The following is a 13,330-nucleotide window of genomic DNA, read 5'->3' on the forward strand; positions in this document are numbered from 1 at the left end:
CATACTGAGTTTCTGTGTGTTTTAATAAACTGTATTGTTGTCATTAATATCACTGTGAAAAAAATATAATAGTAGTAATAGCAGTAGTAATATATTTCTATTATAATTTCTTCAAGTTAAATTTATATATACATTTATAATAAAAATCATTAAATAAATGGTTACTTTTTATATCAGTTTTTCCAAAAATTACAACTGTCCATGTGTGGCATGAATTGCAATAAATAATTTTGCCCTTAATTACATTTTTTTTGTCTTTTTTCCTCTTTTCTTCAGCATTTAGTGGACAAGAAATAGTCGTCAGAGAGAGGCTTGCTAAATTAGCCTTGCCAAGACAAGTCCAGCAAATATTTATAAAAAAAAAAATTATTTTCTACCAAGTCGTGGAAATAACATTTGATCGTGTAGGTGACAAAGACCACAAAAAAGAAAAACACCAATGTGAACTCTACTGTGATACAAGTGTATACACTGTTGGACATTGTTAGCAGACCAAACCAGTTTCAAAAAGAGTTTTAAGGGATTCAAAATCTACCTCTCTAAATGACCAAAAAAAACCTTTTTGTAGCACTCAAGCACCTACCCAGTGTTGTCAAAGCTCCATTCAAAATTCATTTTGAGCAGCTACTGCACAAAGACCAGCAACTACCTGATGTCAAGCAGATGCTCTGAGAGAGAGAGAAAAAAAACAGCTCTTCCACTTGCCTCTGTCACTGTAGTCGTCTACTAGTATGATCTCTGCGATCAGGTGGTCGGGTGTGCGGTTGGTGATGCTGTTGATGGTTCTGAGCAGAGAGGACCAGCCTTCGTTATGGAACGGGATGATAATACTGGTGTTTGGGAGGTTTTCAAGATACAGCTTCTGCTTACAGCTACAGAAAAGAAAGAATGAGATAGAGAGTGAGATTGAGGCAGGCAAACACAACTGTTTCTACTTATGCTTGACATAAAAGGCTTGATCTGTGCATCAATGTATAATCCACATATTGTAAGACACTTAACAAACACTCCCAACATTGTGTAAGCCTCTTCAGAACAATGATGTGTGAAATACAAATCTTGTCGCTTATTGCACTAGATCTTGCCAAACTGTAAAAACATTATTTGAAAACAAAAGGACCCGCATGGACTGCCCCAACGCCGTGGGCAACGGCGACGGAGCTCAGATCATAAATCAATGTTTTGAGAGGTCCTTCAGTCCCAGCGTGCTCATAAAGCATTCAGAAATCTGCATGCTAATTGAGCTCCGACAAAGCCGGCACTGACAGATGAAGTGGCACTTTATGGCTCACACCGGTCTCTCTAATTCAGCACCCTGACAAACTTGACAAGCCGGCCCTAATTCATACACCTCCATATAATAATCATTCTCAGGGTGCTGCATGGTTTATTAACATTTCACTTCCATGGAGGTGGAAAAAACGACAGAAAACAAAAATACAGTGTAGAGAGAACCACCATGGTGAACGAATGCATTCTGGAGAGGAGCCAGCATCTAAAACAGTCCTGTCTGACCTGTCAGATCAGTCTACTAATGAAATACAGTTCAGGAAGAAAAAGACACCCAATTTGCATAGTAATAGGCAGACAGTATCATGTGCATTACTGGAACATGCAACTGTCACATACAGCAAATGCTCCAAATCTGTATTAAAGAATATTTATTTGCATGAAAACGCTACAGTTCAGGATTAGGGCTATGGTGATTAAAATAACTTTTACATTTGGGTTAAGAACAAAAACATATACTTTTGTAAGAGGTGTGTTTGTTGTGTGTGTGTGATTCTTCATGCTTTTAAAATGAGTCTCTTATGCTCACCAAGGCCATTTATTTGATCAAAATACAGTAAAAACAGTAATATTGTGGAATATTACTAAAAGTTAAAATAACTGTTTTCTGTTTGAATGCATTTTATTCCTGTGATGCAAAGCTGAGCCATTTCAGCAGCCATTACTCCAGTCTTTGGTGTCACATGATCCTTCAGAAATCAGTATAAAAATATAATATAATATAATATAATATAATATAATATAATATTTCAGATGCAAAATTTATGAGGAGAGTATTATAATGAATTACGCAGCGCGATTTACTAACGTTTTCTTTCGTCGAATTACTGCGTCATTATTTAACGCCCTAAAAAGGAAGTCAAACTATTTTGTGCCTGTGTTGTAAGTGGATCACTTGCACCTAATGAGCATCGGCTCTGCTTATTTGTGACTACGCTAATTTGCGCATTTCTGCGCTTGGTATATTGCGTTGGTCGATATGTAAATGAGTTGTTGTGTCTGTATTCTTTCATTTGTTTGTTGTCAGTAAATCACCCGCAGAAATTTCCACGCCCATCGGCGCTGTTTTGGAATTGCGCTCTTGCGCTAATTTGTCCGGTTTAGCAAATCTGGCCCTATATGTGTGTTTTTAAATCTCTTGGCCATTTTTCACTTGAGAAAGCATGGAATCTGTAAAATTTTTTCTGCTTGTTGTTCGCACAAACTGAAGCTGCAGCAGCATCTGTGTATCTCTCTGTTACCTGCATTAAAAGTGAATACACGGGCATGCTGGCTCTCGCACTGAGACAGTTATTCACATTCTGTCTGTTGGCAGGTTCCACACTGAGCGCCACAGGCTTTTATAGGGGATGCAAATAAAAGCCCCACACCAGGCTCTTCACCGGAACACTGTCTGCAGTGCTTGAAAGGGGTTTACACAACTTTACAGCTAGCAGCAGGCGAGCAACAGACAAACTTTTTCACCAAGAAGACGCAGGCAATGTTCTCTAACCTTGTAATGGCACTAAAAACATGTTTTAAAGACTTCACATTCATTCCCGTTATCAAAGCCTGGAAGCTTGGCAAGCCAGCCGAACCTTAAGCCTGTTCAGGCAGAATAAATTATATTTTAGTTATCGACAACCCTGTAACGAATCGGTCCTCCTTCAGACACTGACTCTTTGGTGCATGAGTTATAGAGAGATTTGTTCTTGCCAAGGGAAAATCCATGGCAGTGGAGACATTCAAGGGAAGGTAATGGTGCAGAGCCTTCTGAGAACAATTAACGATCAATCCATCAAGGAGCTCATTTAGATGGAAGTGTGAAACCAGACCTTCTCCTTCAAATTCTGCTAAATGGATGGACTGTGAACCACACTCATGCTGCCTCTCTCTTTTTTGGCGTTATGCTTTAATACTGATGATCATGCACTTTCATTGTCATTTGTTCCAGAAAATGTTCTTAAGAATTAATTTTGCTGTAATCCAGTCAGTACCATTCAAAACTTTGGCTAAACTCATTAACTTTTATTTTTTAATGTTTTTGAAGGAACTCATTCACCAACGCTGCATTTATTTGATCAAAAATACAGTAAAAACTGTAATATTTTGAAATATTATTACAATTAAAAAAATAACAATTTTCTATTGAAATGTATTATTTTTTTTATATTTTAATTTATACCTGTGATGGCAAAGCTGAATTTTCAACAGCCATTACTTTAGTCTTCAGTGTCACATGATTCTTCAGAAATCATGTTAATCTTAATATGACAATTTGCTGCTCGAGAAACATTTCTTAATATTACAGATGATGAAAACTATTCTGCTTAATATATTTGTAGAACTTTTTGTAGATTTGTTTCCCATCATGGACAGTGTTCACAAATGTTTTGAAAAATTACTTTTGAGAAGTCATTTTTATTTACAATAATATTTTTTTTGTATATATAATTGATATTTAATAGAACAATAGGGTATTTAGGGTAACATATTTGACTCACCTCAATATGCTGTCTCCCGTGAGCCAAACCAGCATAAAATAAATAAGCTTTTATTAGGCTCCTGCTATGACTGCAGTCTTCATCTCATGTGGGTCTACATGATTTTAAATAACTTTCAAAAGATATACTTATTTTCTGTATATATAAAACTATTAATAACGGAAAAGTTTTATTTATCTAACGCTCATCTTCAAGAAATGTGGGGGTTTTATGGTCATAATTTTATTCACAATGTATAATTAAAACAGGTTTCCTAATAGTCAAAGATGAGGTAAAATCTCAAAGCTTTAGGCTAACAGTCAAAAAACAAAAAAAGTTATCCCTGCTCTCCCTTGTTTTGATGTTATACGACAGGAAAAGGTGCACAAACAAAAAATCTATCAGCCATGAAATCACTAAGCTAATTAATCCAAATTAGATTAATTCCTCATTTAGGACAAAATCATTAATTAAAACACATTGCGTAAGTATGGCCTGCCACGGATCATTAAAACGACGCTGATGTCTAGCTCAAGCTGTGCAGCTCTGGAGGCTGGTTACTGTGAACATGCTGCAAGAATCAGCTCTACTCACTTTGGATGTCTGATGTCAGGAAGGGAGCGGTCCAGAGCGATATTGTTGCTGACGTAGATGTTGAAGCCATTCTCTTTGTATACTGAGTCATCACACTCGTCCTCTGCGAGCGGGTATGGTTTCCCGTGCTCCCCTTTTCCTGAAAACAGATGTGGTCAGACATCAGCAACCATGCTGAGCACAAGGTGAGCATGTGTGCACTAACAATGAACATGCACCACTCCAAAGATAGAAAGCATCGCTGTGAAAACGGACAACTCATTTTATTATTATTTTATGACTGAATGGCTGAATCAACTTAACCAACAAGCCTAGTCTTTCCCTGAATGCTGACCAGACACACTCCAGTATAAAGGCTCAACATGCTGACTGAGTTGCTGGCTCTGCAGTGTACATTATGGTCTCAGCTGCTTCCCACTGTGTCTGGTCTGTCACAGTTGATGGAAATCCTACTTATCATTACTTAATGGAATATTCAAATAAAAATTCAAATTCTATCATCTACTCACCCTCATGTAATTCTAATCTTTATGCCTTCTTTCATTGGCTTATTCTGCAGTATATGCTGCCCTTTTCCATACAGATAAAGTGTATTGTAACTACAGCCATTTTGCTGCAATTTCGCAATGCAATGTATTTTTAAATACTATCATTCCAATGCTATTCAGTGGCTAATAAGAGTGATATATAGAGTATATTAAGAGGGAACCTCTATTAACTGCATGCCCTTCGTACTAATGGTTGTAACTTAACTTTAACCCACACAACAATCTTTTTTGACATAGCATGAAATATCACGGATAGCCCTATGATTTCCGCAGAGCAGAAAATACAGACGGAATCACAGAATCTAGTCATTGTAGTGTATAAAGTGGATTGTCAAGGGAATTTGCCATTTTTGCATGAATAAATCAAGAATAGTGCTGCACAATGAATCAAATCTTGATATGAAATAATGTATGTGAATATTAAAGTGCAAAAGACCATGTAAACACCATTGTGGAGTTTTTCTTTTGCTTATTGACCAAATGGGAATCTAGGGGGAAAAAAATGGGGGAAAATATATTTGATGTAGTCTTTTGTTCACCACGGTTTACTCAACTATGATGAGTTCTGAAGCATTTGTGATGCTTGTGTTGTTTTACTCACTTCACTGGCATTTCACCATTCATTTGATAAAAACTATCGTTATATCCAAATCATTTATATCCATTAAAAAGACCAAACAAAGGTCATATCATATACACAGAAACCCAAAAGTCTTCATGACAACCTGTCCAAAACAAATGTCCATTTAACTTAAAGAAATTATAATAGAAATACAATACTATTGCACTGCAATTTTTTTTTCACAGTAATAATAATGATAATATAATTTATCAAAACACACAGAAACTCAGGTCTTCACTACAACCTGCCAAAACAAAAGTTAAAACTTGAAAAAACTATGACAGAAATACATTACTTTTATACAATAGAATGTATTTAAAATTAGTTTTGACAGTAAATTTGTATTTGACATTACAATGTTTTATGTGTACTCGATGTACACATGTAATATATGTAAAATATGTTTTAAATTAGTAGTTTAAACTCTGCAAAACTTTTTCTTTTCCTACAGGAAAAGAAAACTCACGTAAACTTGAAATGTCATAAGGGTGAGAAGATGAGAGTTATCTCTTTAAAGTGCTAAACACATGTCTCAAGCAGTCTGAAGCAGTGCATAGCATTTCAGTTTTGAGAAGACATGCACCCTTTGATGAAACGTGAGAATACGTCCTGTGGTAGCAATGTAGGCTGCACAGTACCTTTTCACCAGAAATGATTCTACTTTGAATGGTTTCCTCATGTCCTGAGTAGGTAATTGACCGATCAGAGCCACTAATATCTCCCTGAGAACAGCTGCTTGCCTGAATCATTAAACAACATTTTATCCTCTCTTGAATATTTAAATGCCAAAAGGAAACTGAAATCTAGCTTCCCCAATACAGCTCTCAAACATCTAAGTATACACACATGCTTTTTCTCTGTCAACTAACAGTAAGCATTAATCAACAAAAAAAGACTATTTCCTTTGCCATATTCTTCCAAAGTAAACTATTAAATATGGTACGTATTTAAGAAATCACTATTCCAAAATTGTTAAAAATGGTGTATTAATGGAGTTTTGAATTACTTGAAACCAGACTTGAGACCAGACTCCCTGACATTATTAATATAAACTAATATTTCATATCTAAGCCAAACAGTCCACAGAGTGCTGATAGCAATATTCTCTCATTTACCTGCACAAGAGATTTGAAACTGATCAAAATGTTAATTACTGCTCATGCTGCCACTTTAACTTCCTCACTGAAAATAGGATATTTATACAGAGAGTACCGGATTTTCTGCTATTCCAGCTTTGATTTTCACACTCCTATGAGGAATTTTCTCTTGACAGACTGAAGTCAACACCAAACCACTATCCTACCAATGTAATTAATGCATTCCGACAGATCTTTTGTCTGATCTACAAAAAACATTCTGGCTGAGAACAGAAAATTCAATGCAAGAGATCTTCTTTGATGTACACAAAATAGAAAAGTTTTAAAACAAAACAACACATAAGGGGGTCTTTGTCAAATGCATCTATTGATATTTTCATCATATTTGTATGTCACTTGAAAACAAAAGGCACTGAGCACACACACACACACACACAAATGCGTTGTTGTCATGTTATTATTAAACATGCAACCTTACCAGAATTAGAGAAAACTAATGATGACACCATCTCATGGATATTAAGTGAGAATGATCAAATATGTGTGTGTGTGTGTGTGTGGGTGGTCCTCGTAAACCCTATGTTATGGGTAAAAAAAACGTCCCCACAAAGATGGCAATACCCAAAATCCTTGTGCTTGTGCATGAAGTTTTTTGAAAATCTAAAAATGCAGAAAGTTTCCTGTGAGGGGTAGGTTTAGGTATATACAGTTTGTACAGTATAAAAACCTTTACGCCTATGGAATGGCCCCATAAAACATGGAAACCCAACATGTTTGTGTAATTAACATACTTTCCCACATGACTTTGAAAGTATTGGTAATGAGGAGCATTGAGAGAATATTCTAGCAAAACAGATCATTGAGGTTCTGTATTTGTCTGTGTGCACTATATGCATGCATGTATAAAATGTGTGTGTGTATGTCTGTAAGCCTTATTCATCCTTAATACATCCCTTAGTGCATTTCAGCACAAAGTCATCTCTCTGTGACATGTGCATAATTACAATAACTTCACACCCACTCCTCTGGCATTTACTGGCATGATAACAGAGTTAAACAGAACATTTAAATCATAATGCAAAATTACAGATTTTAGTACTCCTACGCACAAGCCCTCAGTGTAACTGTGTACACGTGTTTGCCTCTTAAAAGCACTGAACAACAGCTCCATACAGAGTTTATTATTGTTATCAGAACTTTTGGGGCAAGGCTTCAGAAAGCATTGCGGTTTTGATCACTGACAGACATGTGGATAACAGAGGTAAAGAATTTTCTTCAGTTGGTGTAATTGCACAACAAGCATTAAATCTGATAAATACTGGTTCTGTACTGGACCAGCTGGACCTCTGTTCTGTGTCAACTCCTGAATTATTTTAATGAGATGTAGTCTATATAACTTGGCAATTTTACACACCAGGATCTCCACTCCTGAGTATGTGGTTTTGAATGTCACTGTCACTGTGATTTGTCAGTAAGATTTAAAGGTCTCTGCATGCTGGGTTGAAGATAAGTAAAACCTAACAATTGCTTCTTTCGAAATGTTAAATTATTCTGTACCTAATAATACATTTATAGTGTTTCTTTGTATATTTTAAATATCTTATACACAAACTCAATGCTTTAAAAAACCTGTACATTCACACACGCACACACACACACACACACACACACATATATATACATACATAGGCCTTTATGTGCGTTTCAAAAAATGTGTAATTAATGAATTTAAAAGTAATAATTAATAATAATAATGATAATAAAAAACACCCCTTGTTATGCTTTAATCCGGGAAGATCTATTACTCCTCCCTGGCATTCATATTCTACCATCTCCAATGAACTAGATTCATGAAAAATTTGTGGGTGTTTTTTTATAATGAAAGCTGCTATCATAAGATTTGTCACCAACAGATGGTGTGCTCTGAAAGCCCTCTGACAGAATAATGCAGCATGCTCCAACGTGACGGGTCAACACAGAACAGTTGGGCCGAGTGGGCCATATGCAGAAGGACGTGGTCCTGCCTGCAGGCGCCAGAAAAGCCATCTTCCCTCTAATCTGACAAATCTCCCTGCCTTCTATAGTGAATAGTGACTTCTTTTTTCAATATTCCAAAGAGCTACAAAACAAGCCTCTTTCTGGGTACCTGCTTTCATACAGCTATCTGCAGCACACAATTATTTGCTATCCTGAGCACTTGCATTTAGCATCTGGGATTTAAGAGTATTTTTAAGTATCTGAAGTTAAAAATGATTTCTAACGTAAAAGCCCTGCAATGTCAAAATGCATTCATCCAAAAAGAATTGCAGGCCCTGAAGAGACATTTAGAAAATAAAGGTGGAACGAGAAGAGCTACTAAAGCTACTAGCTAACATTTATATTAAAGGGGTCATGAAATGCAGTTTTTTATTATGTTTTTGCATCAAAAAAATTCTTATTTTCCATCCTCATTTTTGCTCTCTGTGAAAAATAGAGAAATTAAAGGGGGGTTACCTCTTGAGAAACACTGTTATCATCTAACTTCATTGCATATTATCCCCACCCTCCTTTACAGCATGTCATGTGTTTTAACAGAGATGTATATGTTTGAGCCTGAATCAGATCCCAAGCCAGAAGAAACTGAAACGCAACAACGATTGCAACAATCTGTTTCAGTGCAGTCATTGCTTTTGGTACCTATATAGTTTTCTGTAGATAGCTTTAAAAGTACCATTATTATTGTTGTGTTACAAAAGATGCTGCAAATACAGTATGCCATGGGTATGTACTGATTTTATTAGCAACACTCAAACATTGATACGCTTGGTGTCTTAACAGAGTAAGCTTAAAAACTAATGTTCTTACCTGCATTGCCTCCAAGGAAAAGATGCTTGGCATTGCCATATCTTTCAATAAAAGATGCTCTGAAAAACCAGCAGCATGTTTCACAAATCTGTCCGTTGTGAAATATGAAGAACAACAGGAAACTTTATCTTTCAGTCGCTCAAGCATGTCGTTAATAAATAAACTTCATTCTATTGCTATGCAAAGTGTTTCTTTACATCCACTGACAGATCAACATCTTAGTTTGATGGTCTAACTCATCGTCTTTATCCAATAGCAGTATCACTCTTGTGATCAATGACGGACACGAGTTGTTCAGAACACACCTCCTTGATTACATATGACAATGACGCATGTTAAGGGGCGTGTCGAGGAGAATCGTGACTTCACCATAATAAATAAATACATTATTGCTGGCACGATACCTATTGTCCATGCCAGCAATTGACTGATCTATAATTTAAATTGTAAACAAGTCAAAGATTTTGGCAATTTGCTGCTTGGCCAAAAACCACATTATGTCGAGCACCTTGGGTCATCCTTGAAAACGGAAATGGCTGAATAAAATAAACACCAAAGTAAGCACCTCGACGGCCATTTATATCCATAACTGCCGAGGACCTAATGCAGCTAAAATTTAACACTGCAAAAAGACACCCTTACATTATTAACCAGCCGTAAATTCAGATGGATCAATAAAGTCTCTTTAGCCACAGGGGCAACCAGTTGATTTACAGGGACAGCTTGGCAGGGATTCTAAAATAATGTCCTACCCTAAATGAAAGCCATAAAGAAAACGTCATCATCATCAAATCATTCCTCTTTAGTCTGCTTGATGTCCTTTATGCTGTGATAATGTGAGGTTTTCATATGCTTTGAGAGGAACAAGTATCAATTATAAGAAAGAAAAGGCCTATTCTGAACTATTCAGTGGATTTAGTGCACGTACCAACACGTTGGCTGTCTTTCCTGATGCTCTCGTTGTCATGCCAGTCTCTTCTTCTCAAACCGTCTGTCCAGGTATAAATGTGGCCATCACTTAAGCCCAGCGGGAAGCCCTGTGGAGAAAGAAACTTTTTGAAGTGAGATATACTATCAAGCTAAATCAAGTTAGAAGTCAAATAAAAATACAACAGCAAAAGCATTATTATAAGAGGTAATTTAACTTAAATTTGAAACATCTCCAAGAACTCCCCGAGGTACCTTGTTCACGCCTAAATTGTCCTATAATGCACTGATTAAAACTTCAATCATAGCTGTTGTTTGAACACACATTCAATTGGCTGAAATCAGTGTAGCCAGCAACTTAATAACCAGAAAGCTTTCCAATCTGATCCGTAAACATTATACAGAACATTCCAGCCAAAGGCAAAATTCTCCTTTAGATTTGATCAGCTGCAAGAAAAACTGTAGTTTACTTGTGGGTCTGTGTTATGCGGGGTGCAACCCTTAATCTTTTGAGTAATCGCATGCGCACGGTGCATATTTGCCTTCCTGGTTGGACGTCCATCTAGGATTTCTCAAACTCGGGAGAGCAGAATTGGTGCCAACCTTCAATTCCATCATGCCAGCACAGCATGCCATATTTTTCCTGGTGGATTCTTCTAATTCGTGAATGAAAAAGCATCTCAAAATGATCATGTGGAGCGGTAAGAGGTATGCAGTAGACATCGCTTGTTTAAGTGCAGCAATGTGCTCCTCTGTTGTACCGACGCCTCTTCTATTTGTGCAATAGGCATTTACAGGATGTAAAAAGTGGAGCTCTAGAAGGTCTAAGAGGCCCCATTTGATCTACAATTTACCCATTCTCACAGACAGACCCCTGATAACAGCTCTTTTCACTGGCGGCGGGGGCTAATGCACTGGGGATGCAGTAGAACGAATGGTTTTGATGAAAGCTCAGAGCTGCCATGCTTCTGACATACATGCAGAATAAGTCTACATGCCTTTTAGTGCTTTGTCTTTGTGCAAGCTTCACCATGGAAATGCTTCAGGTAAGCAAATTGGAAATGACAGAGGCTATTCACTCAAAATTAATCCGGCGAAAAAGACACAGAGATTTTTAGGGAAATGATTTAGAGTGCTACTTAGCAGAGTGGATTATGGGGAGGCAGGTGCTTGGATTCCAGTAGCGGCTCTGAGGATTTGGGCGGCTTTTTTCCACTGTGTTTGTGAATAATTTAAAAACAAAAGCATTTCTTTATTAAGGCCTCAGAGAGTTTCTGGGGTAAAAATTAAGAACGCAAGCACATCCGAGTTTGTCAATGGGGAATTTCACTAGAAGAATATGACATCGACTTGACAATCGCAAAAAAGGAACTGCTGGCAGCAATGTTGGATTTCACTCTCCCACAGGGACGCAGAGGCTTCTGATGGCAAGACTTTGTGGCAGAGCACAGGTGGAGCTTGCTGATTTTATAAATGTAATGACTGACTTAAGTTTGCTGTGAGTAATTTGCATGTAAGCCTTGTCCCAAATGACACCCTCAGCCCTTGCAGTTCTCCCTATAGTAAATGGTGAATCAATGCAGCATAAGCTGCCACATTGTACTCTTCTAGAAAATACAACATTGCGTGATATTAACAATATGCACTAATAATGTTTTAGAAAAAATTATTTCAAATAAATCAATCATAGCCAAGAGTGTCTGGGATTGATCTGCCTGAGTCATGTGTTATTTTTTATTTACTAAAATTATATGGCATTTTAGTCAGAGTAAATATTATGAATATGACAAATGGTGACTAAGCACTACCAAATGAAAAAGAAAAAAAGAACTTTGGAAAAAACTGTGGATGTACGGAATGGGACAAAATGGTCACATGATTGTTTAACACTAAAGTCAGTATGAAAACACTGATGTGGCATTGTCACCTGAATGAATGACATGTTTAACTGCATTATCAGCTGAAGTCATTAAAACAACTGATTAAAGCTGCTTTTGAGAAGCGCTACAACTGACAGATGTATGCATACTGTAAGGATATGGCTAAAACCCAAGAATAGCTGAAACACTCAAACCCACAGGCCTCAATTTTGCTTTGCAAAGTCACAGCGCTATTTATTTCTCCATGTCCTGTATACAACTTACTCTTACAAAACAACATTCTTCATTTATGATGGCCTACATCTGGGGCCGAAGGAAGCTGTCTGTCCTCAGGAACTAGACATATTAAAAAGAGAAAAAAGGCATTGGATGTGGAAAAGGCACAGCAGTCCAGTGTTTCTAATTTTTTTCTTGTGTTCCAGAACAGTGAGGTTAGCAGCAATTTACACAGAAGAGCTTTGAAAATAAGGTGTTTTAGACTTTCAAAGTAGAAATATATTTTAAAAAATACAGTTACAGTTAAAAATCTGAGATTAAGTAAAAGGACTCAGAAAATTCTGAATGTTTCTCTTCTTCCTATTTTTGTCACACAGGAGTTCTCTGGCAGGCCATAAAGCTCTGCTTTCTTCACATTGATTACAGTAAATTTAGCAATTACTGACTCAGTCCAGACTGGAGTGGCACATGGCACAATGCGCTGCCTAATTAAAAGTGGTCAACAAAGCGCAGTGGTGGATGTTGCCTTCAGAAGCGTCACTGCCTTCAATATCCAATTCATATGACTGCTCCAAAGCAGAATCATGTAGGAGTGTCACTGTTCCCCAGTACAAAGACAAATCAAACCAAAGAGACTTGGAAGAGATAACAGAGCTTTCTTTCTATTTTTCTTCCTTTCTTTCCTTATTTACAGTCTGTTTTCAGTTATGTTTTATTAAAATAAAAAAAATAAAAATCATTACAATTAATTGAATATATATTACTTTTTTGCAACCGTTTTAAATTACAAATCAATGAAAAATTTGATTGTAATGAAATCACAGCCATTCACAGCTATGTCTGTTGCTCA

General features: G+C 36.8%; 1 protein-coding gene across 13 annotated transcripts in view; it reads right to left on the minus strand.

Annotated features, from left to right (window-relative positions):
- The window catches only part of galntl6 (polypeptide N-acetylgalactosaminyltransferase like 6), a 348,569-nt gene that overhangs the window by 142,408 nt on the left and 192,831 nt on the right, over positions 1-13,330 (minus strand). For all 13 annotated transcript variants that reach the window (XM_058772469.1, XM_058772440.1, XM_058772459.1 and 10 more), the window contains 3 exons: positions 10,386-10,494; positions 4,347-4,485; positions 706-872 (listed from right to left, as the gene is read on the minus strand). In XM_058772469.1, coding sequence (XP_058628452.1) covers positions 706-872; positions 4,347-4,485; positions 10,386-10,494 — 415 coding nt within the window. The remainder of the gene's footprint in view (positions 1-705; positions 873-4,346; positions 4,486-10,385; positions 10,495-13,330) is intronic.

The sequence above is a fragment of the Onychostoma macrolepis genome, chromosome 01 (assembly GCF_012432095.1).
Source record: "Onychostoma macrolepis isolate SWU-2019 chromosome 01, ASM1243209v1, whole genome shotgun sequence".
Classification (NCBI taxonomy): Eukaryota; Metazoa; Chordata; class Actinopteri; order Cypriniformes; family Cyprinidae; genus Onychostoma; species Onychostoma macrolepis.